Source organism: Rhea pennata, chromosome 3 (genome assembly GCF_028389875.1).
Source record: "Rhea pennata isolate bPtePen1 chromosome 3, bPtePen1.pri, whole genome shotgun sequence".
Lineage (NCBI taxonomy): Eukaryota > Metazoa > Chordata > Aves > Rheiformes > Rheidae > Rhea > Rhea pennata.
In genome coordinates, this window is record NC_084665.1 from 35245299 (window position 1) to 35272917 (window position 27619).

Below are 27619 nucleotides of genomic sequence, written 5' to 3' on the forward strand. Positions count from 1 at the left end.
CTCATCATTTCAACAGCGTGCACTTTGCATTACAATTCTGTTAACTTCAAATTAAAATGTCTTCAGAAAGGTAAAGTGTGGGTGCTGGTGAACAAATCAAGTTAGAAGAGTTGTTTTGCTCTCATGTGTGTGTTCCCCGTAAGCCTTCAGAGTAACGTTCCCCAAGTTTCCTTCAAGTTTTTCCACTGCTATTGCAGAAAGAACTGGATGCAACACAAAGCAAAGCATACTCTTTTTTTTGTTTCACACATCAGCTAAACTGCCAGAAAATTCCAGTTTCAAAATCTTTACTCTTGGTGATGAGCCACAAAAAACACAGCTAAACTTTTAGACACACAGAAAGGCTAACCCTGTAGCCAGGGGTGTGGGGGGAGGAAGGGGAAGAACAACCACCCCCCCCCCACACACACACACACACTCCTCTTGATTTGGAGAGAAAGATCAATATAGAATTCACCAGTGAAAAAGAGAAGGAAGATCCCAAAACACACTATTTTCAATTTCTCTTCCAACACAACTACCTAGCACGGACTGTGAGCAGGTCATTCATCTCTGCACTGTCTTGTTCATCCACTGTGACCCACCTGAGCTATGAGATTTCTTCCACAAGAGCATCTAAATAAGCTGCAAACTCCCAAATTAGAAAATGCTGCATACATTACATACAGGATATTCATTATTATGCCCACAGAGACAGATGTATAAAACAATCTCAAATGAGCAATTTATTTGCTCTTCATTTGGAATAGGTTACGTCCCTGTACTACGAGCACACAGTAGTAGTGAGAAGACTGACTGGCAAGCTTGGACAAGTTCCTTTCAATAAGTATGTTACTCATGGCCTGAGATTTGATTAAAAAAAAAACAAAAAAAACCAAAACAAAACAAAAAAAAACAATCAAAAAGCATTGAAATTAATGCATAGTAACCAACATCAACCACTTCTTTCAACTTTTGAAGGATTATTTCTATTAGGAGTGTGATAAGTCAACATAAAATTCTAGAAAGTTAAGTAGTTTCGGGAGAGACTATATTTAGCATAAGATTCAATGTAAAAAGTCATTTCAAAGTAGTGACATATAAAACAAAGGAAATGTAGACAGAATGTATAAACATATAAAAATGAGAATTTACATGTGTACATGCTCATACAGATAAACATTTTACTTTATTTCCTCATTAAACAGCTAGACATGAAAAAATATGCTCTGGATTAAGAGATGTTCACTTTATTCCTGATACTATCATGGAACAATACAGTGGAGAAGAGAAATTGGTCAAGAACTTCAGTATTTTTGTACGCACTGAAGAACAACATTTTAAAAACTATGTAGACAACAGCTTTTAATATGACATTAATCAAGCCTAGAAGATGCAAGACACTTTGCTTGATACTTCAAACTTTGAAAAGTCAACTCTCTCTCACACACTTATTTGGATAAATATTTTAAAATGTTTCACATCTTGAAACTTCTAGAATGGTTCAAAAATTTTCCTTCCTAACTAACCCCTTAAAAAACACACCACAAAATGGGCTCTCATCACTTTTACTAGGGTATAGAAAGGGCTATAAACACCTCCTGTTCTTCACAGAAACTATCTTCAGCTTCACTTAAATAAATTGTGTCATGATACCAGTAATATATTATCATTTCTTTAATTTTATGATCATTATTTTTTGCAGCCAGACTCTCTCGCTGTAACGCTTTAGTAAACAAAACTCCTGCAGATGCTTCACTTGTTTTTGCAGTAAACTCTTCTTTATACGGGAAGAAGCAAATACTGTTTTTTATTCCTTTATTGGTGACCTCTATTGAAGGCTTTCCTTAGGAGGAAGGCTTGTTTTGTTATTTTCTTTAAAACCAAGGGAGTCTACCACATTCTACATGCCTGCTATGAGATTTAAAATGTGTGCCACATTTTAAGAAAAACAGCTTGTTGGGATAACTGTGGATGAAAAGATGGTAGGCAAGCAGATAGAGCATACAAAATAACAGCATATATATTTATAACACTTCAGGGAGGGAGAAAATGGCTGCATATGCTCTTAAAAGTCCATCTTCACTACCACAACAAAACAAGCTGTCATAATATTATATAATAAGGCTTAATACTTTAAGTGCCTTTTCCTGAAATCCTTTAAAAGGAGATAATATCTCAAGTACCACTAACGACATTTTCAGAAGTCAAAAGTGAACGAGCAGTAAGTTTTCCTTCCCTGTAGGGTAGGCTCAGGTGTGTGCGTGAAGGGAGTCAGAACTGACGTTTCATTTGCTCTCTACAGGGAGTTTCTTGTTGCAGCTTACTGTGTGGAAGAAAAAATGGTTTCAAGTTAAAAACAATTCTGTTCTGTAAACAGACATCCTATGCTTTGCCATAGTACCTACAGAAAAATCCCCCATAAATAAAATATCTTGAATTCCCCTTCCCTATTTACTAGAGTGTGGTCAGCAAAATACAGAACTGCTCACAATAGAAGATGTTTATGCAGTACTAGCTCACAGTAAATACCTTATAAATCAAGAGCAAAACAGCTTTCATTCTGTCAAGAATGGCTCACATGGGAACAAATACAAGAAATTTGACCTTTACATCAGGTTTTGTGACAAAGGCTTCCAACAATTCTGCATTTATAAACCTATTCAATGAACATTTCTATACATTTTCCCGTGTCTGAGGGGCACCAAAATCCTTTCAAATAAATTAATTAAATAAATAATTAATAGACGGGCAGAAAGGTACTGGAGACCTACTGCTACCTAGTGCTCCCAAATGTATTAGTTTGGGGAATATTGCTGACCATCCTGATTTTGGATTCAGAAATGCCCTTTGCCTAAGTTCTGTCACCTATACTCATGGATTCAAGATTCCATATAAAAAGACTTACTCATGTAAGTATCCATCCTCTGACTAGCAGTCATGCATCAGCTATGATTTTCATGTGCTCTGAGTATCAAAATAATTGACTGCTACATACATCTTAAATTAAGCTTTTACACTCTTTGGCTCATCCATTAAAATAGTTGTGTAGTTGTAGTTCTACACTTCTACAATTGTTCATTTTTATCACAGTTTTCTCTAGATGCTAGTGAGTCAAAAAAAAAATAAAGCAGGGAAAAAAGACAATGTTGTCAAAATGTAGTTTTTAAATTGCTGCTGAAGGCTCTTCAGCAGAAGGCTGTTTGATTAAAGAGTTGGAAGCAGTGCACAGACATTGCTGAGGCAGTGAGCGTGTAGTATTGAAGCAGTGCACTCATCTATATTGGGATCAACTTTCTGCTTCTTCAGGGCAGGACAAGTCCACAAAGGTGAATGAAAGCTTGTTTACTAAGAGCAGTAAAACACTGATAAAACACAATGTTAGACAGCAGCACAAGTATATTTCATTTTCAGCCTAGAGAAAAAGCCAGACAACTCTGGTATTTGCCTCCACATATATCATCTAGATTTTTTTTCTTCTGATGTAAAAGATGGAGAAAAAAACCCCACCTCTTTGACTAAGAGAACAAAGCCTCTAACTTTTACAAATAGCAATAAGGAAGAGAAATGGATGTCTTCTTGCTGATATAATTCATTGAACACAACTTTTTTCAATGTATGCATAAGACAACACATCATATGACAGCATTCCTTCTTACATCATTCAGGTCAACTTATGAGTTGATTGCATCCTGACTCAAGATTATCAAATGCTTTGTAGTAGTCACAGTTCACATAACAGAATTTATTTTGAACAGAAGGATGGGAGATGGTACTAGGGGACAGCAAAAAACTTTTGCTAAGCTTCAAAAATCAAGCAGTCAGAAATCACAAAGTGTCAGAATCAATATCTTCCATAAACTCTTACCTGACCTCTTTAATTTTAATGATTGATGCAAGGAATCACAGAACTTCTCTTTCAGAGGATCTTTAACTCACTGGATAGGATGACAGCAGTCCAAAATGTGAAATCAGACTTGTATAGAAAATAAAGTTGCTTCTGCTAGACTCTTGACTTTGTTTTAGCCTCCCACAAAAATCTGAAGAATAAGCAGAAAGCACTGGATTCTGCCTATTGTCTCCACCAGAGTCCCTATATGACCACGCGAGTTCCTCCTACCCGCCTGACAATCATTTTCAGGATGTTCAAACAGGTACTCTTGTGTCCTGTGAGGCAAAAAGCATTCAATAACTTTGCAGTTCCTTGATGGTAGGTAGAGCTGTACTTTCAGTGTTCAAAACATCATAAAATTATATACTGCTGGGGGGAAGAAGTGTGCAGATTAAGAAAGGGCAACAGTCACCAATCTTCTCTGAGGGGATATCCAAAATTCTGTGAATGTTTGACTTTTGTGCTTTAAATTCTAATCCATGCACCGTGAACAAGAATATCATCATCTCAAATCACAGAAGTGTCAAAGTGGTAAATTATTTATTTTATTGAAGCCACAGAGGGTTAGTGAACTCTATAAATGTTTTTCATGAAGAAATTAATAATTCTTTATTCAGACTATATTATGTGTGAATGCTGTCGTAAGAATATATAGGGTAAAACAAAACATCTTCAACTATTCCTTATTTAGTACACCAAACTGTACAATGAACGAGAGGCGGATTCTGTGGGATCCCACTTCCCACAATACTACTAATTAATAATGTGTGTCTTCTTTCTCATTTAACAGTGAGAGAGATTATCCATTAGAAATTCCAGTGCCGGTGGCATATACACTCCCACATGTTTTCACCTAAAGGTGGGATATCTGTTTGAAGATGATGTTTTAAGCAAATAGAATTTACCTGGATAATATTTAAATGACTTGTGATTTAAACCAGAAGATCAGACTGGGTAATCTTAAGCTTTCTTATACTCTTTGATCCTTTTAGCATAATTAAAGGACAGTCATAACATACACAACTTGGATTAATTACTATGGCACAGTAACCTCTTGCATCATCTCCTAAACCTTGAGTGTTCAATTTTCCAATTTTCAAGTTCCTTGAAGGTAAGTTTTTGGATTTATGTTTAATAACAAATTTAAAGTTAAATGCAGGCCAAACATTAGGCCCACAGAAGCATGTAGTATAAAAATAACTGAAGCTGGCAAAAAGTTTACCCTAGCACATGTGTATGTCTACACACAAATGCATACGCACATGATATGTATATTGTTTGTATAAATATATGTACAAAACATGTATTCTACACCCAGTCACATAAAATGTATAAATATTTAGCTATAGATAAAGTGAGATTTATCAGCTATGCTATTAGGCAAGCTTATCCAGACAGTCGTCTCTAGAAATTAACTGGCAGAAAACAGTCCACAGCAACCGCTAGTAAAGTAACAGGATGTAGTTCAGATTATCAATGAAACACTAGACAAGATAATGATGGTAAATAAAATTTTAAGAAGCTCCATTTAACTTTGAGAGAGTGAGCCTTATGTGAATCAACTTAACATCCCCTATAAATTATTCCTAAATTTGGATTTGATTAGACAGCTGGTACGCTGAGTGATCATCATGACATACCGACTAACAAGAGTAATGGTACTGTTTTTAACTGTTTCTGTATTTTCTTATTATTTCCATATTCACAGTTTCCCACTAACCATGTTGGATCAGGTAAGGTAACAGAGTACAGCCCATCTCCTGCTGAAAATGTAGAAGTTTCCAGAGCAACAGTTTGAGAAGGGAAGACAGCAATCAAACCTCCAAAAATGGGAAAATTAACTTCTATGTCTTTTTTATGGAGCACAGATTTTGAAACTGTGAGATAGAAACTCTTGTGTTATAGGGTACATTCAACAGCCATCTACATTGTACAGCTCTCCTGTCATCCTTAAACTGTTAGTTCTTTAACACAGGAGGATTTTTTTCTATATTCATATGTGCATTAAACACTTATTTCTAATTTGCATTACTCTGAAATTCAGATCCATGATAGGTGCTACAGTAACATTAATGCAAATGATCTTTTAAAATCTATCTACAGCAGCACATTTGCTTATTGTAATAGAGTATAATAATGTCAGGACTTCCAAACGACACACAGTAGAAGTCTGAACAATTATATTCAAGATTTAGATGAAAAGCCACATTTAGTCAACAGTCCATGCTTTCTACAAAGGAAAAGGAACATCAATCCTAAATCTTCAACTGACAGAGATCCAGGTACTCTAGATTCAAAAACGGCCTTTTCTACAGTCCTGTAGGCTTAAATAACTTGTGCATAAAATACTTTTTTTTTTCCTTCCATTATGGAGATTCCTCTACTCACAATTAAGGTTAAAGTCAAATTCCTACTAGAAAACATTTTGACCTACTATTCTTTCACCCTCCTAACAATTAGGCAATCTTGTGATGCAATCACAACAATAACTTTGTCTGAAAGGAGATTTTTTTCCAAAAGCTTGCAAATTAGCCCAACAGTCTGAACATATAAAAGTTATTTCTACTGCAACCTAAAATACTAACTTCTACATCTCAGAAGATCATAGTCATTCTTTTCATTTTCTAATTAATACTAAAGGTAAATTCATGCATTGGCCATGTTTCAAAAAAAATAAATAAATAAAGTTAAAGCAAAGTTACAGCTGTACTAAAAATCTGCACGAGCAGTTTGCCCTCTGGTGACTAACTCTGTGAGAACAGAAAACTTTTTATTGCAGAGATTTTTAACAGAAATACGAAGTCTGCTGTGGATGAAGTGTGAGAGCAAATGTGTGCAAGCTCCAGAAGAAACAGTACAACAAGGGTTAAAAGGAATGGTATGCATTAATTGCAATAGTTCACCCTTTATATCATTTCATTCAAATTAAGAGCAGAAACAAACTGAACTAAAGATAAGGTGTCAAGAAGATGAAGAACAGAACTGCAGTCATACAATATCCAGATAAGAAAAACAAGAGAACTGAAATTCTGGGATTTTGCCTAAGATTTATGAGGACTGAGACAAAATAATGAGGCAAAAGATCCAAACAGAATCCATCCCTAAAGGATATAAAAATTTAGTCCAAAATCGGTTTGTAGTTTGTCATCATACTGAGGGTTCGATAGCTAGCACCTCCTGTCCTGCGTCACGGACAAGTGGATCCCGGCCAGACTATTTGGATATGCTCTTGGTGCTTGTGAGTGTGTGGGTGGTGAGTGCATGAATAGATAAGTCAACTTACTTCCAGATGTTGTGAAATACAAATCACCTTCTTCTTCTGTAAGGTCTGACATTAAGTTTTGCTATACTAGCTTACTACATTATCATAATGCTGCGCTAGAGATAGTATGCAGAGGCATCTGTACTACATATAACCAAAGGATCAAACTTACTCCAAGGTTTGGATAATTTACTCAGTCAGAGGGCTTGACTAACTTTCAAGACAGCTGAGTTGCATTTTAATCTTAAATGTACTAACAGCATGCCCACTTCAAGCTGATTTGGAAGAGAAAATAGTGGGTAACATTTGTAAAATGAGTTTACTTTTCCCAAGATGGAGAGCTAGATTTATCTCAGCTCCTTAGATGACTATAACTGTATTGAACATCATATATTTTATCTTCACAAACATTCCAGTGAATTAGCAAAATGCTATCAGCTCTCAATAAATGACGAGTAACTGAGGCACCGAATGGGAAAAAAAATGACTTGTCCAATATCACAAAGAAATTCTTATTTTTGAGTCTAAAAAGGAAAGATCAGGTCTCAAGTTCCTAGCTGCTGTCTTAGCTTGTAGATCTCATTCCTTTCAGAAAAAAAAAAAAAAAAAAAGAATAGACAATTAAGAAGTCATCAGTTACATTTCCTATATACATGCTTATCTAACAGCTTAAATGATCTTAGCAAACAACTGCTAACTGCTGAGCTAAAAGGCTTTCACAAGGGAAATATTTTCTTGGTCTTGCCTTACTTGAGGACTAAGGACTGCTGAAATGTTCTCTCAGAATTTAGGCGAACAGTCGTGGCGATCAACTTTCTCGGTGTCCTTAGCTGAAGGCTGTTATTAGACAGTAACTTCTTCCTTATGAAGATGCACTAGCAGATAGAACGTGCAAATTAGAGTGACGAGAGGGGAAACGAAATGTTGGGGGTGAGATGCGAAAAACAGAACTGCAAAGTAGAGTTAACTTGAAAAAAATCTTTGTTGTGTCTTAGTTCAGTTAAGCTCTTGGCGAATTCAAGACTACCATAATTCTTGCAACAGTCACAAACATAATATTGAAGGTCACAGAAGTGCTTTTACCAAGCTACCGTTAGTAGAATAACCATAAGCACTTCCTCACATTCACCTAGCACATAAGTAAGAGTGTTTTATACTAAGGTTAAGAAGTGTTGCTTCTAGGTTTCTTGACTCATAAAATACATTTTGAAACTACGTCTTTTACCTCCTGGCACTCTTCTTGTCCTACCTCAGCCCTCTTGGATAGCAGCGCAAGGGGAAAGAAAAAGGTTAGCCACTAGTCCTGTATAATTTGCATGCCGCATTAGTGACTAGAATCCTAGAAAACATTCAGTGAATTGGACAGCGACCCTGTACATTTCTGAATACCCCGCATGCAGCACTACGTAACACTGATCTCCAAAGAAAAACTAAATTTTATTTGCAAGACAAGGCATGAATCTGGATCACACTTCTCAAAGAAATAAGCTGGATATTTTTAAAATGGGCTCATAGATACTGGCCTCTCTTTGCGGAGAGAAAGGAGTTAAACAATTTCTTTATTCCCCAAAGGTTGCCAGTCCCACGCAGAGGTGCCATGTTTTATTTAAAACATTCTCTCTCGCAGTAACCACTCGTTCTAATTGGCAAGGCAAGGCAGGGTCCCCAAAGCACACAGCTCGTTACATTCAGTTTGGATTACAAAAACACGACGAAACAAACTGCATCGAAACGTACAAATTAACAGCTCAGGAGTGCACGACACGGACATGGAATTAGATTGTAATAGGGAACAAACTCCACAGGGAGGCTAAGGAACAAATCACTAGTGCCTCTATAAACTACAGAAGGTTTCCAAATGAGCAAGTACAAAAAACAGAGCAGACTTTTCCATAACTCAAACAAATTGCTAAAATACGAAGAGAAAAGTAAAATGCCCCTTCTCATCTCTTACATACCCATGCACAGGAGAACGGAGTTACACGGAAATTTAATTCATTAAACTTGTGGGCTGCACATTCTAAATACATAGCTCTGTTCTCATGCTGACAGTGTGCAAAGATCATGGCAATTGTCACATTTTTAAACATTTTTTAAATCAGAGAACCTATACACAGGGGGATTAAATTACAGCTGGTGTTTCAACAAGTCCTACGGCAAGGTTAATGAGTTAGAAGGTGAACAAAACATTATTGAAAGAAACTGACTTTACTACAGAAAGAAAAATATACTAAAAAAGAACAACTATGAAACAAACAAAAAATAATGCAAGTCTGAAACAAAAAGGGGCCGAGGGCTTGTCTTTGCTTGTAGATCAACAATCTGTACAACGGGACTGGCAACCCTCTGAGTGAAGAAAAACACACGGAAAATACCAGTGATCTCTTGTTGAGATAGAAGAAAAATTAAATTTAAGAATACTTAGCAGTCTTTCCACGTAGCCAGCACTGGGAAGAGGTCGTATTTTTGTTTGAGTGTAGTTTATATTTTTAACAAATGAGCCCCAGATTATTAGACTGTGAATTTAGCAAGATGTAATTCAGTGCAACCGCCACTAAGGTCCTAGAGGGTCATTCGCTGATAGGATTGATCGACTGCAAAACATTAGAGTTCTTAACCAAATGGCAGCTGATCTTTCTAGCCTGTGTTTGTGGAAGAAAAACACTTTCAAATGTGACTAGAAGAAACCCTACTATCTTGAAGGTAGTAGCCAGAGAGAAGAAAGAAACTGTCCTACTTTGATGCACAAGATTTGACTGCCAGACATGAAAGAAATTCTCTTTCTTCCATTAACTATTCAAAAACGCTTTATGGATCTGTCCTCCATCAGTGCTTACACCTTCCCACTACTTTGTCTGAGGGAAGACGAAGGTGGAAAAGGAAAAAATAATTGAGCAAATTAACTCAGCAGGTGACTCACCGGCACTATTTACAGCTTATGCTGCACGCCTGTACACACGAAGCCTTCACACAGCTATGTTCCTAGGCAAGTAAGGGTTCTGTGTCTTTCATACAGCATCTTTAATATCTTACATAATTATCTTACATAATGCACAGCAAAAACTGATCAATACTGCCACAAAGCAGCAGGAGAGCCCTGAACTCTGCTACTTTCAGTCTATGATTGGGGGGGAGGTGGGAAGTGGACACCTCAAGCAATATTATACCAACACGGTAGCTCCAAGCGTAACCTCTAGTTAATTCTTAGAGCCACGACAAGCCTGAAATAAGAAGCCTCACACATCATTCTCTTCCGCCTTCCCAATTCTCCTGTACAAATTGAGCTCTAGGAACACATAGCATAAATATACTGGCTGACGGGACGATTCTTGACAGAACTGAAACAGTTAGCCCTAAGCTTAGATAGTACAACCACACTTATATAAATCTTGTTTGTTATTAGATTTTATTTCTTCTCCAAAACTTTAAGACAGTTTAGGGGGAAAAGGAGTTAACTAAAAGCAAATAAATCCTTTCCGAATCCTTCCACAAAATATTGCCCTGTTCTAACAGCCTAAACAAAGCTATTATTCAGATCTTAACACTTTTTAGGGCTGCAAAATAATGCAGGTCAACAGATCAAACAGAATTTCTGGGGCCAGCAGCGCAAATCAAGTTTATAAACAAGCCCAACTAAAGTCATCCAACTTTTTGCTTTTCTTTTTCATAATGATTCTCTTTCTCAAGCTTAGCATAGAGCTGACCTTTCCAAGCTTACTGCTTGTGTTGAGACCTTTTTTCCCTACCATCATTCTCCTTGTAAAAATTGTTTGGACTTGAGATAAGGAATAGCATGAGAGAAATTAAATGCATATCAAACAATATCCATGTTTATACCTTGAATGCTCTTCATTAGCAGGTGCTCTGGAAATTAGCAATATCTTTGTTGTTACTGTAACCAGCCATACAATTTTCCAAAGAATTATTAGCTTGAAGCCGGACTGTAATAAAAGTTGAAGATGAAACTTTACTAGTTTCAAGTGCTAGCCAGTGAGTGCTGCTTTTTGTAGGAAGCCGTGCATCTACTTCAAAACACAAAGACAGACATGAACACAGCAACAAGTTCTAGTTCCTAATGAAACAACATATTGAGGCACCACTTTCACTAGGAACCAAGAAAGGGAACATTGTACTTAAGCCTTTCCAAAAAGGACGTATTTCATGTACAGATAGAAAAAAACTAGTACTTAGTACTGTTGACAAACTTCTACAGCAAAAAAAGCACTAAAATAGGCAGATATACAACAGATGTAAGGATATGAAAAACGCAAACATGCTAGATTTTTAATTGTTCATTTAGGAACAGAAACTTTATGACAAAGAGAAGGGCTAAAGAGAGTATATGTATAATTTATCATGCAACAGCATACAACAAAGATTGCAACATACAAAATAGCAAAATGCAAGATGCACCTGCTGAAATGGTCTCCATTACTGCAAGCTGAAGGTTTCACTAAGGGTCAGGTTAGCAGTTTGTTAACAAAAAAAATCTATCTAGGGAAGAGCCCTGGTTTTTGCCAGGTCATCCCTACAGTGGGCTTTACCACTACCACAAAAGCCAGAACTCTAAACAGCTTACAGGATGTATGAAGACAGAGAAAAGAGGAAATTGTTTGCATTATTCAGGAGTGACTCTGAATCACATAAAGAGACTGTTTTGTAAGCTCTTAAAACTGGGCACATGACAAAACTAAGGTCTGCTCAACAAAGCAGAAGGGTTAAAATACACAAAAACATGAAAAAACTCTACAGTCAGACATGTGAGTGAGTTCAGGAAACAGAACAGTCAATAATCTGTCACTTTCTTCTAAAATCAGATGATGTTTATAGAACATGTGTCATTTTTTCTTCTTTTTTCCCCCCTCCTTATCAGGTCTCTCATATTCAAGATAAAAAAATTAATATACTATTGAAGTTATAAAACTTTATAACCTGGCATACAGTCAAGCTTATATATTGAAAATACCTATACGGTTACCAGCTACTTCAGACATGGAGATTAAAATTCTGTGATTTTTACTCATCAATATATCAGTATGTGAAAAAATATGTACAATTTCAACTACAAGCAAAACTGAACTAAGAATCACAACCCTTAAATCTCAGAGAATTCTTGGGTTACAGGATATTGAAGTGTTTTCCTCAAATTCAGTTATTTCGATCTACTGCTTCACATAACACGAACGTAAACTCTGTCCCCATCTCTTTTCTGATTCCAACTATGCATCTATCTCTAGAAAATTTTCAATTACATCTTCAAACAAGTACTATAAAATTTATTTAGAAATAGTCCAACCCATTAATGTTTTAATCATCATTTCTTTCTACTTCCAATTTTCTAAGTACATCTCTTCATCAAACCATCCAGAGCTGCACTTACCTTGGGCTTCATGTATTAGTTATTGAACAAGATGCAATTCATTTCCAGCATCCCTCTTTCCCATGCTGATTGCACCATAACAAAAATTAACCTTTCTAGACTCTCAATCAAATGGATTAAAGATAGAATATGCTTTCTGGGTGGTTTAAGGGAAAAGTCTGCTTTTATATCAGTTTTATGTATTTAAGCATTTGTTTTTACTCAGTAATAGTTTGTTCTAGGACTGTTCCTAGAGGCTCCAATTAAAATCAAGTCCTTGTGGTACCAGGTGTTGTTTTCATGAATACTTGAAGAAATCCTGCTTGAAAGAGCCTACTTTGTAAAAGTGGCTTTTCAAAAGCACCCAGGCAATGTCTGTACCTGAAGCTGATATTAAAACTTCCATAAGCCTAATAGGAACAAAACTAGAATGATGAAGAGTACTTCTGAAAAATTTCACCCACAAAGCACTGTCCAGTATTTTAATCACTTAGATTTAGCAGTTTACTGTACTGAAAGATGAGAGATTGCAGTATTAACAAAGGATATGGTACATTCTCTGAATGTTTACATTTTTTTTTTCACTTACCAATTTACATTCCGAATTAAAAAAAAAAAAAAAAAATGTTTCCTTGTATTTTTATTCTGGATGTGCAAGCTGCCTGAAGCAACTAAGCCTTAACAATCTCAAGAGCAAATTTATTTGAGAAAAATACCTAGGCTTACACTTGCACTGTATCTGGAGACTTAGAGATTGATAGCATGTGGTCAATAGTGAAATAGAGACAGAATGCTGTAAAGCACTTTGTCGAAGCACAATTAATTTTAAATGATTTCAGAAAGGCTCTTGAACATTTCAAAGTCTGCTACATTTACTGGGCTCAAGTAAGATAAGTCAGGTATTCCTCCTTGGAATAAGCAGATGAGATAAAAGGAAGAAAAAAGAGGGCTGAAGAGGATAGCTCATTTCAAACTCCTCTCCAACACTCATCAACCTTTGTGTGCAAGCCAAGAACTAACGTGTCAAATCAGAAACAGCAGGTCCGTAGTTGCACGGAGGAGTTCAGACAGGAAGGTTCCATTTAATAATTCGTATTGCAATGCAAACTCAACACGTTTTCACCTCTTACTGACTTGTTGCCCTTCTCATGTAATCTATGTGAAAATAATGCTTACACAAACGCAAGGAGCTCTGCTACTGCAGAAGTCTGAAATTATTTTTGAAAATTTGAAAACTAAATTCTATTTCTTCCCGGGTGGAGGGGGAGGAAGGGGGAGAAGAGGGGAGAAAAAGTCATTTAACGCAGTTACTAACCTTTTTCGTTGTGTGGATTTCTTTTTTCTAAAATAAAAGAGAAAGGAAAGGAGGGTCAAGAGAAATAATAATTCCCAGTTTTCCCCTCTATACATATCTGCTTCAATACACTTGAAGGAGTAACTTGTCATATTAAAAGAGAAAGAAAAAGGAAGTTGTTTCAGATCATACCTTCGGGGTGCCTGGAATAGTGAAAAACAGATCTGATTCAACAGTTTTCTTGGCTAAATTCTTGCTATCTGCAGTGGTCCAATTTTCAGACGAGAAAAGATTATATATCTTTTTATTACAATACTCTGGCTGAAAACCCAGTAAAAAAAATGCTCAAAATACTTAAGTAAAATCATAAACAAACAAATAAATAGGAGGGTGGTAGTCTGGGGCAGATGACCAGCTCTTTTTTAGTAGTTACTTAAAAGCTCTATTATTTGAATCTTACTGATAAGGATCCATAATTAGGATCTAAGAAGATAAAGTCAATTTGCTTCCTTCAAAAATACTGGATTTTGTTCCTATTAGCAGAAGCTTTAAGTTTCTCAAGATTTTCAAAATTCTTACATCTGATTAAGAATAAACAATTGAAAGCAACTGTAAATAAAGTCTTGAAATTTTTAAAAGTAAAGATGCGTTTTTTCCTTAAATCACACATAGGTTTAGATATAAACTTGTATTTTTACAACAGAAAAATCAATTTGATCAGAGGGAATGACTTTTCAGCTGTTCAGGAGAATCACAAAATACAAGTCAAGATGGTATCAAACTTTTTCTCTTGTTAAAAAATATCCCTATCTATCTATCTATAGAAATCCATAAAATAAAATATGCTTTGCTTAATGCCTGGCCATTAATCAGGGTACTTCATTAATCCCAGAATAAAAGGTTTAGGCCATTTCAATCTCTCAGAACCAGGAAATCCATACATCTGAGGTATGCAAAATTGTTCACAGTGCTAGCTGAACATCATAGTTGCACTGGGTCAGATCAAAGACCTAGCAGCCTGTTTCCAACAGCAGTCAGTAGGGCAAGAATAGAACAGGGGGCTTGTACTTCTTTCAATATACCCTTCCAGTGATCCATGACTTTATAAAATAGCCAGAGGGATAGCTGTGTAATTTTGCTGAGTAGCCTCTGACAGACCTTTTTTTCCCCCATGTCTGTGTTTAATGAGGTGATTCTGGCCCCAAGATTTTTAATCTACAAGTCAAAATTTAGGAAGTTCAAACCTCAGAAAATCTTTACAACTTTTTTTTTTCCTGTACACTTCATCTTAAATTTCAGAGGTTGCATAGCTTTTGCACTGGAAATCAACGATAGAGTAAGTAAATAAAAAGCTCTGCAAGCCCAATATTAAGACCAAATTATGTTCTACACATAATATTAATGTCTGTTCCCCCAAAAGAAATTTAAAATCATGAATTGACAGCACCTTACTTGTAATTAAAAGATTACAATACTAAGTAATACCACAAAACTTTAAAAAAAGGAAAGCTAGAAGATGCTAACAGAAGAGGTCAATAGGAATTCCTAACTTTCTATACAGTAGCAGTGACTTTGCAGTAAAAAGATAATATGTAGTATTTAGGATTAGCCCACTAATGAGCTACTGATGATTTAATGTTCAAGGGCGGCAAATTGAAAAGAAATGGAGCAGGAATTTTTCTCTAACCACTTTTCCTTTTCAAGTTTTTAAATCCCTAGCATATACCAGAGGTTACTAGCAAAATAAAAAATAAGTTCTATAAAATTCCAAATTCCATTTCAGACTGATGCATTTTGAAAGTCATGCCACCTGTATAGGGGCTGTGCTAAGAGCCAAGCTCTGGAGTTCAAGGGCATTCCAGACTTCTGCAAACTTCACTGAGTCAAGGTTTGGTACATTTACACAAGGGGTTCTTGCTTTACACACACTGAAGATCATTTCAGACCTGAGCAAATAAATGAAGTACCGAAATGAGGAAAATCTGATTTTGATCTCTCAGTCTCTCTCACTCTCTCTCACTCACTCACACACACGAGAAACCCATGCACAAACCCTGAAGGAGATGCCAACAATGTGGTATTAGATTTAGATTTCTTGATAATCTAAGAAAACACAAAACCTTTTACTGCACTTACCAGCAAAGCATTTGGAACAGAGATTCATAGTCTTGCTGGACCTGGGGCAAAAATAAAAAAAAAAATAGAGCTAAAAGATTCATTATAACTCTAATCAATACAGGGGAGTTTTTCAGGAATAAAGCACGGGTATAGAGAAGATAAGAACTTAAACTGCTAGGAATCAAAGATAGCAAGTGGCCAGAAGTGGCTGAACTAGGCACAGGGGCAAGGGGAGGAGAAGACTTCATTTGGCAATCGCTTTCCAGTTTAAAGAGCTTTCAGAAACATGACTTTCACATATTTACCTCACATTTGAAAATAAAGTTTACTTTACCAATCAATGTATATATTCCATTGTATACACCCATCAATCAGATCTTTCTATCATATAATGATAATTATGATAGGCAGGAAGAGCCAATACATTCCACTCGAATATGAGAGCTCCTCTTGGCAACAGCTTTGCAATCCTGACAAACCCTGAACCCAGTGCAACAACAGAGAGACTCAAGGATTGCTCTTATAAGGACACAGACAGATGTGCTCTTGGAGACGTAGCTGGAATGGTTTAACAAGTTATTACCTCAAGCTGTTCACTACCACCCTATGCTGCAGCCGGCAATAATTTAAAATAACCTGGCTGACTCTGCACTGACATGGACGAGGCTTGCTCATATGACCCATTAGCATGGCTCAACCTTGAGGCCAGTAACCTTCGGCTCAGTGAGAAACAGCTGGAGAATGACGCTGATATCTTAAGCCTCACAGATGTCTCCACAATGTTTGTGCAATTGTGTCACAAGTGTTCACCCTCATGCAGAAAGTCAGTAGGCCTACAACAAAAATTAAGGCTATAATCCTCTCTAGCGCTACCATGAAACTACTCAAAGAGATATACTACAGCAGCCACTTGCACGAGTTTCTCTCGGTTTATAAAAAGTTCCCCTCTATTATCACTTTCTTTTTTCTTCTTCTTCTTTTTCTTTTCTTTCTTTTTTCTTTTTCTTTTTCTTTTTTTTTTTTTTTTTTTTTTTAATGCAAAATGAGCTGGAGAATATTCTCCGAAGTTCTCTAAATATTGCAGCGCTTTTAGGAAAGAGCAACCTGCTTTCTGCATGCACTGCCCAATATTTGATTTCAGCATTCAATGTTCCTGAATGAGCTCCACCATGATGTCAGTAAGTATTAACACGGACCTGGGCAGGTCTGAAAGTACATATTTATAGGCAAAGTTATACCAAAACTGTCCAGGCCAAGCAGACTTTTTCCTCTCCTCAGGGCAGCAATTAGCTGGAACACCTCATTTAGCCAAATGAATTGCCTGTTTGTCTTTAGAAATAGTGTATACAGAAACAATTGCGATTATCGAAACAGTTATGTTTTCTAACAATAACCAAACATGGATGGATTTTTTGAGATGAGTTTTACGTCTTACACTATACAAATTATATATATAAAAAAATTAAGACTGCATATCATCTCAAAGCAAAAATTTAAAGTTTTTTCAAAGCAATTAAATCACAAATTAACCCCCTCAATTCTCAACTTTGTTTAACGTTTGCAAATGAATATTTTCAATGACTTTCCAGTAACAAAGTAAATCCAGACTTGATCAATCATATCTTAGTATTAGTCACATCAAAACATTACAGATGCTTTTCAATTCATGCACATTTGAAAGCTGGTTTACATTAGGCTCAAGATTTCTAGAAGAACACAGTTCACTGCAGATATGAGACAAAGCATTTGCCAGCTATAGCAGGAGCCACAGACACGTGAAAGCTAGTTTTAAATGCAAACAGTATGTGCACAGAAGAAATGTTAATTCCCAGGAAAAGAAAAGCAGAACAGCATTTGTAGCCACACAAATACATCATCATATTGGTATATACCTAAAGATTCAATATTTATGTTGACAGTCTGTATAGATTATCTACCTTCAAAAGAACTGCAATTAAAAACAGCATGGTGAGTCAACACCTACAGCATTAGTGTGCTGCAGTTCAGTACTCACTGCTTATGGGTTAGACCTTCGGGAGCAGCTCAATATGCCAGGCAGGAGCTTCTCTGCAAAGCCATTAAACCCCAGGGGCAGCAAAGAAAAAGAAAGGCAGAGTTCAGATGGTTCATATTGATGACATTGGAACGGGCAACGACAAATGTTTTCAGTGGCACAATCAACCATCTCAACTGTTAAATATCAATCCAAAGCCTCATATAATATTTACTTATTAAAACACCAACAGTGGAAAACACACACACAACACACACAGCTATGCGAAAAAATGAAAAAAGCCTGCCATTCAGCTGTAACACAAAAACTGGATCTTCTGGAAGGACAGTGCAATTGAGCAAGTGGCCTTGAGTTAAATAACATAAGTTCACTGTTACAGTTTCAAGATTCACTTTCTCTCTGATCCCTTTATATCCTCTTTAGAGGAACCCTACTTAGTCTGAGGATCCTAGACAGAATGAGATTCTGAATTTTATTTATTATTATTATTATTATTATTATTTTAAGCAGGACATTTTGGTCAACTGTAAATCTATCAACATCAAACCAGATCTAAGACAACGTAAGACAACAGCATCTCTTCTTCAGGACAGTAACAGTGTTGCTCTGCCTCATCCCCTTTCTAAAAGGGCAGTATTTAATTAGAGCAAGAGCTTTACAAAGAAAACGTATCAGCAGTTTACATTTGTCAAGCTTACTGGGTATTATCCAACAGTTATGCAAATGTCTGTCAAGCAAAGCATATGCATTTGTCAGCTCTTCATTACAGTGCAAATCTCTCCTCTTACTGCTAGGACTTCTTTACACAGTCAAGGGCTGTTTCTCCAGACCATTTAAACTGGGCAAAACTCGTTACTCAGGCTGCTGATTAGCATTAACCACTTCCTAGCGACTGCAGAGCCCACCAGAAACTCATACCGTCATCCAGAAACAGAAAAGTTTAAAGCACCCACGTTCCTGACAGTCTTGTCAAATACAGTGTACGTCTGCAGTATCTGTTCTCTCTCAAGGTAATTTTATTCGAAGCGCTCAAAGTTTGAATGCACCCGCCTGTGCTATCTTGAGGCCGCACACGTTGTTTCGCCTTCACGTGAGAGAGTCACAGTGGCCAAGTGTGCTCAGAGCAAGGGATTTCTAGGAAAAGCAGTACATTTCAGGTTTCCACGAAAGTTCAGTAAAATCATGAGTGCAAAGGTCAACAAGGCCTAATGAAGCTAAAATTCAAAGTTGATCCTGAACTAAGGAGTCTCGAATGTTTTAAACTTCCACTGTCGCAGGTCTGCTAGGCTGACATCCAACATTTCTGCACCTTTCTGTCACAGTTAGGTTGGGGATATTTAACATGCCTGTGAACCAGTTATCGAGTCGCCGTAGTTTTTAACCTGGCATATTAAGATAATCTCTAGACTTCCCTCATAAAAGTCAGCTTCATGCTTAAGAACACCTAATCGAGAATTACCACAGTACACATTTTATATGTGCAATATCCTTAGAAATCCAATTTTATATTGGTAATTTACAATCTCCACTTGTACATAATTTAAGCTCGCGTTCAGAAAGACATTCATATTTATGGATAAATCAAGTCAAATAAAATGGTATTATCTTAGAAACAGAATATAAAGTTAAGCTCAATTTGAAGGTACTTTCGCCTGTCAAAAAGAAATCATTTAACTGAAGGGTGATGCAAAATTATTATGTAGATTTGGAAAATACAAGGTGAAACAAGCTAGTAAGGTCAAGTGGCAGAGAAAATGAGAAGCAGAGCATACTTGAAGCCAGCTGGAAAATCCCAGAGGCCACAGAACAATTCCATGCAGCACTTCTGCAGCACTCACAGTCTGAAACAAGCTTAAGTATTAAAAGTGCTTCCATTGCCAGAGGGAAAAAAACAGAGTAATTCCCTTAAAAACACAGCAATGAAAGGAGTAGCAATGACATAGGGACTTTGAAAGAAGAAGGAATTTACAGACACTGGAAAACCTGAGGAGCCTATTTATACTTCAAGTAACTATTAAAACCACATTTGAGAATAAAATTTTAAAACGTATTTGAGAATCTCCGAGCTGTCATCCTTACTTGCACAGTTGTGCCTACAAATTTCCATAGCAAATTAAGTTATTTGAACCTTCAGATGTATGTGTATATATAGAGCATATTAAGGTCTTGAGTTCAGCAAGATCAACATTTGCATCCCTGGTTAAAAATGCATAATACAGAATGAGAGAATCACAAGCATGGAATACCAAAAATAACAGATTCGGAACCCTATATATTGATATATATTGCAACTATTTAACAAAACTGAAAGAACTAAGATTCTCCTTCAGCCACTTGATTTATTACACTTTATCAGTGCGAAACCACATCTAGAAAGTGAAGCTAAAATTCTAACAATAAATCTGCAAGTAGAGACTTCTAGACACACAGTGTTCGATTAGAAGAAGCCAGTGCCTAAAAAAAGTCTCAGTCTGGAGACTCAAGAATAAATTACACAGGAAATTTTGAGCATTAGAGTTAAAAAGTATGCACAAATCTGCTTGATTTCAGTATCCTCAGTCTCCGTAATGAAATCAATTTTCTGTAAAGTAGCTTAGATAGGTATAACTAACATATACTGAAGGTTTTGTCATCAAATCCTACATTTTGCAGCAGATGGTCAGTCATTTCCAAGCTTATTCTTTTTGCACCATTAAAAAGAAAGAAAAAAGCAAACAAGAAACACTTTAATACTAGTTTACACCACACAAGTGCCAGTGAGCAATGCAGAAAAGCTCAGTTTGCTATATATTATGAACTCTCCTACACTTTTTAAGGTAATAATGCACTAGTGTTACTAATGCAAATGTCCACCAACAGTAGGACTGGTAGGTAGCTGTGCCACAGTAAAATAACGATTCTAGCATGGGTGTACAATTCTCCATGCTCAAAAAGACTGTACAAAAGTAATTTATGAAAAAAAAATTTGTTTAGTTGTTTTGGGGGATGGAAGGAGAGGAATTTGGAAAAGGAAACAAATGCTGCCATGTAGGATGTATCCATTATATATTTAACTTCAAAGGTATTTAAGCTACAAATGTCATTTAAGTGTGATTGCAAAATCCCAGATTCTACATTGCTATTGGGAACAGGATTTACCAACATATCTAGTAATGATTCTTTATGATTTTGAAGTTGCAGTGTCTTGGTAGTAGGAAAACATTGATCCGCTTCAGTGGCGCTATAATTGCATTGATGATTAAACGCATTATGTCAAATGCTTCTTGGGCCTCTTCCCATACAGTAACTATGGAGTGAGATCTCAGTGTCACTACAGTCCAAATATATCCCAGTCCCTGAGTGATATCTGCCAATATGTCAGGGGTCATACATTTGAGAAACATTATATATGATGAGTCATGCCATTAATTAGTTAAAACTACACCAAAGCCTCTTTAGTCCTTACACACTGCACAGTTTCAAGTACTTCAGAAGTTAGAGACACCTATATATACGTATAGCAAAGCATTTATACCACTGTAGGTGACAGACAATAGTCTGTCACCATTTCCATTATAAAGCAATTTTCAAAGGTTTATAATACAGCTGAAGAATTCATTTTGAGCTGAATCCTGGCACAAGGTAAACGCAAAACCACAGCCCACACATGCTTACTTTCATCCAGCCAGACTAGAAGGATTAATTAGCACTAAAAGAAAGTTGATCCAGTTCTGTACTTCCCTTACACTTTTCATCATTTGGTCAGAGCATGCAATGTTTCACTTTGTACAGGAAGCAGGTTAATTAGACTGCATTAGTAAGACCCCCAATCATCTTTTTGAAATTTCAGTATGATCCATAAGCTAGCTAGCTTCTCAACACAGCCACCTAGCCCTTCTAAACCAGGAGTCACCTCATGCTTTCGTTTGTGTTGCATATTTGATATTTATAGCTCCTCCCTAATTTGTAATCTTGATGATGCAATACAGGCAAGGTTTTTTTGACAGTTTAAGCAGTTGCTCATATTTTTTATTTGAGGCTGCTCAGTTACTCTTTGAGAATGATGTATGCCAAATTCATTTCAAATACAAGAACAGGAGAGGTAGAGCACTGCAGGGGAAATTGTAGAGAACTTGGTAACCAGAAACACTCACATACACTCAGAAACAGATCAAGTTACTAAAATTTGAAATTAAGTATGCTGCACAAACAGTCATTCTCCTCTGCTTCATCAGCTATTCTACACCTGTATGCTCAGTTATAAGAATTCTAGTTCAATTAGGAAAGTGTTATTGGTAAGAGTTTTATTGGATAAATATATATATATACATATACATACATATATACACACACACACACACACACACACACACACAGTTTTTCTTGCATGGAAAACAAACCTTTTGCTTTCAGTTTTTTGAGCTCTTCATTTTCAACATCAACGATTTAGTATTCCCTAGCATTGCAAGATTTTTGCTAAACTGCAGAAAGTGATACTTCAGTTAGAGAGTCAGACGTTTGGTAAGGACCTCCTCATCCTGACCTTGATCTGAATTGAAAGGAAGGGTAAGGGCACAGCACACAACACTGGTACAGTGCCCTTTTGGCAACTTTCCATACCCAAAAGATATGCCTCCCAATGAGGTAGCTGCATTCTGAAGTGGTACGTTTCAACGGTTACGCTATAGCTTCTTTAACAACAGTACAGCTGAAGCAGTTTTTATATTTTAGATGTTCAGAAGCACTGAAGCACTCTATTGACAACATGGCCAGAGAACAGCACAGACGTGCAAGAGCAAGACGGGAAAACAAACCAACCATAAGGCGGCTCCTTTTTCTTATAGCAAGTACCATGCACTGACACAAAAGAACTGATAAGAGTTTCGGTTTAAAACCTTATCCAAATAATTGATATAATAAACCACAGAACCCAGCGCATCTAAAGTAGGTAAGAAAGGTTATAAGAACTTCGACTAGATTCAGTTGAATTTGCAGCTCTGTGTACAAAGTCACTGCTCTCCAATCAAAGCTAAATACTTCAGATTCCTACAGACACGTCTCTAAGCACAAAAAAAAAAAAAAAAAAAAAAAAAAACTCACAACCACTCAGCAGAAAAGTCCTACACTAAACATTCCTCCGCAAATCTTCAGATTTTTTTTCATGAGATGTACAGCCTACTGTTTAAAGGACAGCAATACTAAGTATGATTAGACTACAAAAAGCCTTCAACAGAAAAGCAGGATAAAATTTGAAAGTTCTGATCTATCCACCTTCCTCCATTTCCTCAAGGACAAGATTATTTGTATGCATGGCAGGTAATAAATAATATTGCCCTAACACAACACAAGCACTTTTTTCAGGTTTTATAATATCCAGTTAGGTTAAAAATTTTTTTTTCTTTAGATACTCTTCAGACACTCTAATGCTCTGCTGATAAGCATCATTCAAAACCCTATTCTGTTTGTTACTCCTTTTCCCTAAATCACAGGGTCAGTAACCTTTTTATTTTCTTTCTTTTTTTTTTTCTTTTTTTTTTGGTAGAAAAAGAGAGGTTAGAAGATGAGAAAATATCCTTTTTGCTCAAGGCATGACTTACTATATACCAAACCTCTCCAGAAAAATCTATTCCAACACTTCATGATCCAAACAAATAGATTTAGATAAGAAAATAGGAAAATTTCTTTCTGGTTCATTTTGAGTGCAGTATGTCTGTTCCCCATGCAAAAGCATTTAATTGAGTCAAAGACTCACATCACTCGCTAGCTTTTTCTCTTGAAGACAAAACAACCTCAGTTATTGTCAGTTCTCCTTAACAGATCACATTCTTTTGGCCTCTGATCACTCTTGAGCTTTTCAGTACTTCTTCCCATTCATCCGTATCTTGCTCAAGTGCAGTGGTCAAATTGGACCAGGACTCTCGCAGCAGCTTTCACAATGCTGAGAGCAACCGAAACCTTAACATTAATTTGTGTCTTGTAATCTATATTCTTGAGTATAATCAAGATTATACCTGTATAACCAATATTTTACCTCTCAGAATAATACCAGTTGCTGAAGAACAAAAAAAGGAAGATGATTGTTAGTGAAGATGAAAGAAAGGATTTTATTTTTTTAAAAAACACAACATGGCTCATGTTCAGCTCTCCATAGTGTCTCATTTTTAGCCCTCCATTTTAGCTAACACATGCTAGTTAGCTAGTACAACTGCTACCTAGTCAGCTGTTCTCCAGCATTTGTGCAGTTAAGTATGTCTGTGTGAATGTGTGCAATTCAATGTTAAACCATCTCACTCACTTTAGGTGCATACAACATTAAGTTACGGATTTTTGCTTTATGCAGAAATTACAACTACTACTAGATTTGCATAAAGCTGAAGATAGTTTATTTCCAAGTCAAAATTGAGTATGTAATTTAAAATCAAAAAAGTAGTAACCAGCTTGCAGAAGGAAAATAAGCTATAAAACTAGTTCAAGCTCAACCTCCCATACATTGTTAGACTGCCTTACTATTATCTACTCTACTAATTGATACCGAATTCCCACTGCATCAGAAAGGACCTGCAAAATTCTTCTAGATTATATTGTAACCTTATAACATAGGTTATATAGGTTATATAACTACGATATTAATACAGGCAAAAACAAAGTTACTAATATAAGTGAATAAGAAGAAACAAACATTTATTTGTAAGAGTTTATCACAATTATTTTTCAGTAACTGAGAATAAAAAACACTAAAAAAGCCTAAGTAATAAGGTTACAACTTTTGAACAACAAATAAATGCCTTGCAAAGTATTTCAAAGTACCTGTTCCTTTGTACACTTGTTATTTAACATTCACAAGCATAACTTGTTTAAAATGGCAAAATAATACTGTTGCACAGTGTTAACAAAATACACTGTTAAAAGTCTCATTTGATTACTGTGCCAATTCTCTCAAAAAGCTCACAGACTATCAAAATTATAAGCTAAACTGCTTTGTTGGACATGTTATATCTCTAACGTCTAACAAGTCAAACACTGCACAGGCAATAAGGATGTTGACCATCGCAACTAGGGAGAGAGAAAGCAGTTAGAGGTGCACTGTATGCAAAAGATGTGGCAGGAAGAGTCAGAGTCCTGAGAAATATTTTGAAGCTTCATTTCTATGAGTTAAAAAAGCCCAGGAAGGTATTTAGATATAAAAGAGACAGAAAAAAAAAAGAGGGAAGAGTAACTCTTGGACACAGAGAAAGCAAGAAAGCATTGCTGTTCTAGGACAAGTAAGGAGCTGTGCCCCATTCACTGAGGAGCAGGATGTCTGGTGAGACACCTCACAACTCGAGACCTCCTGAAAGCGCCACAGTTTGCAGGAATAGATCAGTACCTCTTTGTGAATGAGCAACAGCCTCAGCTTTACATTTCTTTGCACTCCTCCCGTGTTGAACCTTTCTGGATTTGCAGGCTATCATAAAATTGTAGCAATGCTTGGAAAGCAATAGCAAAATTTTGACCTAGCATCTGCAATCAAATCCCATTAAACTGTTCATAGCGTACGTCTAAAAGAAGCTTTCAGTGTAAAGTTAGCAGGCATTTTTCCCTCCTCCTCATTTATACCAGGTCATAGTAAAGTCTTTAAACTACTAGCCATAGGCTCCCCAAGGGAAATACACCTTCTTCCACTCCAGCCAGTCTCTGTACATCTTGTAACTAGTCACACGGTCAGGAAGCCATGCAGTTTTCATTTAAATCAGTGCTGCCTTGACACCTGACTAGAAACAGTCATTCATGCTTCTCAGCTAGGAAATTGCAGCCAGGTCTCATGACACTGTGCTGGAAAATAAAAGACCTTCAGCTCTTCAGAAATTTAAAATGAATCATATGAAGGACATGCCTACACTAGGAGCAATCTGCCAGTATACTATTTAAACAAAGCATTCTTAAAGCAGATCTGCCTTTACTGACAGGGAAGAAAAGAAAAGAAAAGAAAAAAAAAAAGGAAAAAAAAAAGGCAGTTCTGTCCTTCTGCTACAAAAGGAGAGAGAGAAAAAAAGTCATTTTTACAAGTGAAATAAGCTTCTAATAAAAATGCCATCTCATCAAAACGAGTGCAAAAACACTAAGGTCCTTTTTGACACACTTATGTCAGCTGTGTTTCACCAAAAAAAATTTGTTGGTAGCACAAACAGGTCCAAGTGCTCATGTGATCACTCAGAAATTTTGGCTAACATTGTAATGACTCGCAGGTAGCAGTTTGCTTCAGATTTTGCATCCCACAGGCAGTGAAAAAGAAACCCCCAACATCAACCACCATCTCAGAATCAAGTTTCACTGCCTCACTATACTGCAGTGATATTAAAAAATACGTATCATTTGGGTTAAGAGTGTACACAAAGTCTTGGCCCAGAAGAACACTTTGGATATTTTAACTGGAGAAGATGGCATCAGACATGGCATCAGATAGATCTCCTCTCATGTGTAACTTCTGGTCTGTACCGCAAAGCCACAGACCAGCATAACTCCAAGGACGCAGCCCTTCTAACCAGCCCAAAACTGCTTATAAACAATTCCCTAGAGATGTTAGTGTTAAGCATTTTTCAACTTCTGAAGCTTCTGAAAAATAAAATAAGCCAGGTAAAAATTTAAGAACAAAGAGTGCAAGTAACAAAACAGCACAAATGCAAGTCATTGGTGACAACACTTAAAAAAAAAAAAAAAAAAAGAAAGAAAGAAATGCTAACAAGCTCACATAAATAAAATAAAAGCTGTAAACCAGAGTTAGGCAGATAACAACCAAGAAAAAGCATTCAGCAAAGAAAGATATTAATGTAAACCTATAAGTAGGTGGCGGTGAGGTTTTCCATGAACGTGCAAAGGCATAAAACATTAAAAAAAAAAAAAAAAAAGACCAAACAAGCCATACTCTAAGCATCGTTAGTTCAGTCACAGATGACATACAACAGGTTGTTACCTACAGCCCCATTGATAGTTTACATTGAAGCAGCATCTTCAACAGGTTTTAAGAGAAATATTTTGCATAAGATTGCTTTCTCAAGTACTTTTAAGTCACAGAGGATGCTGGTAATGAACCTACTTTCAGCCCTCAGACCATTCATTTGTTACAGTATATTGAATATTATAAACCTTCCCAAATCTTCCTGCTGAGAACACAAAGGACAAAATGAAAGAAAAAAGAAAAGCCACATAACTAAGTCAAGAACTCCAGAATGAAACAGAAATACTTGAAAGACAGCCTCAGAGGGAATACTGCAAAGCATATAAATTTTGACCACAAGGGAGCTTCCATCTACATCATTACGCTTGTTTTCTTTCCACTCCTCCTACGAAGAATCACTGGCTCTCCTATCTCTTTTGACTCATACGCTCAACACTTCCATTCAGCACAGCCAAAGAGTCTCCTGCTCTCCTGGTAGTGATTAAAACACTAAGCATACAAAGGTTATTTTTATGTGTGAAAACCCCAATTGCCTCAATATTTTCAACTTCACTTCTGACATCTGAACTTGATTCTGGGCTTAGTGGTCAGCTCCACTGCTGTTCAAAGCGCAGGATGCTGGAAACACAAGTCAACGGTGTGACGGAGCTCAGCAGCTGAGCTGCGAGTAGATGTGCTGCTTCCCTCTAATCCTATGACTCATGTGCCTGGGAAGAACAGCTGCAGCAACTTTGCATTTTATCTGGATACTTCTTTCACAACTGTTTCAATTTTGAATAGAAAAATA

The 27619-nt window shown here is 36.5% G+C and overlaps 1 protein-coding gene across 2 annotated transcripts in view; it reads right to left on the reverse strand.

Annotated features, from left to right (window-relative positions):
* Window positions 1-27619, reverse strand: part of ZFAND3 (zinc finger AN1-type containing 3) — a 150858-nt gene that overhangs the window by 98980 nt on the left and 24259 nt on the right. Inside the window, exons 2-4 of one of the 2 annotated variants that reach the window (XM_062571974.1) lie at window positions 17919-17971; window positions 15923-15963; window positions 13808-13834 (exon numbers count right to left, since the gene is read on the reverse strand). In XM_062571974.1, the coding sequence (XP_062427958.1) occupies window positions 13808-13834; window positions 15923-15950 (55 nt within the window). In that variant the 5' untranslated portion in view covers window positions 15951-15963; window positions 17919-17971. The remainder of the gene's footprint in view (window positions 1-13807; window positions 13835-15922; window positions 15964-17918; window positions 17972-27619) is intronic. The other variant, XM_062571973.1, reaches the window with a different exon arrangement.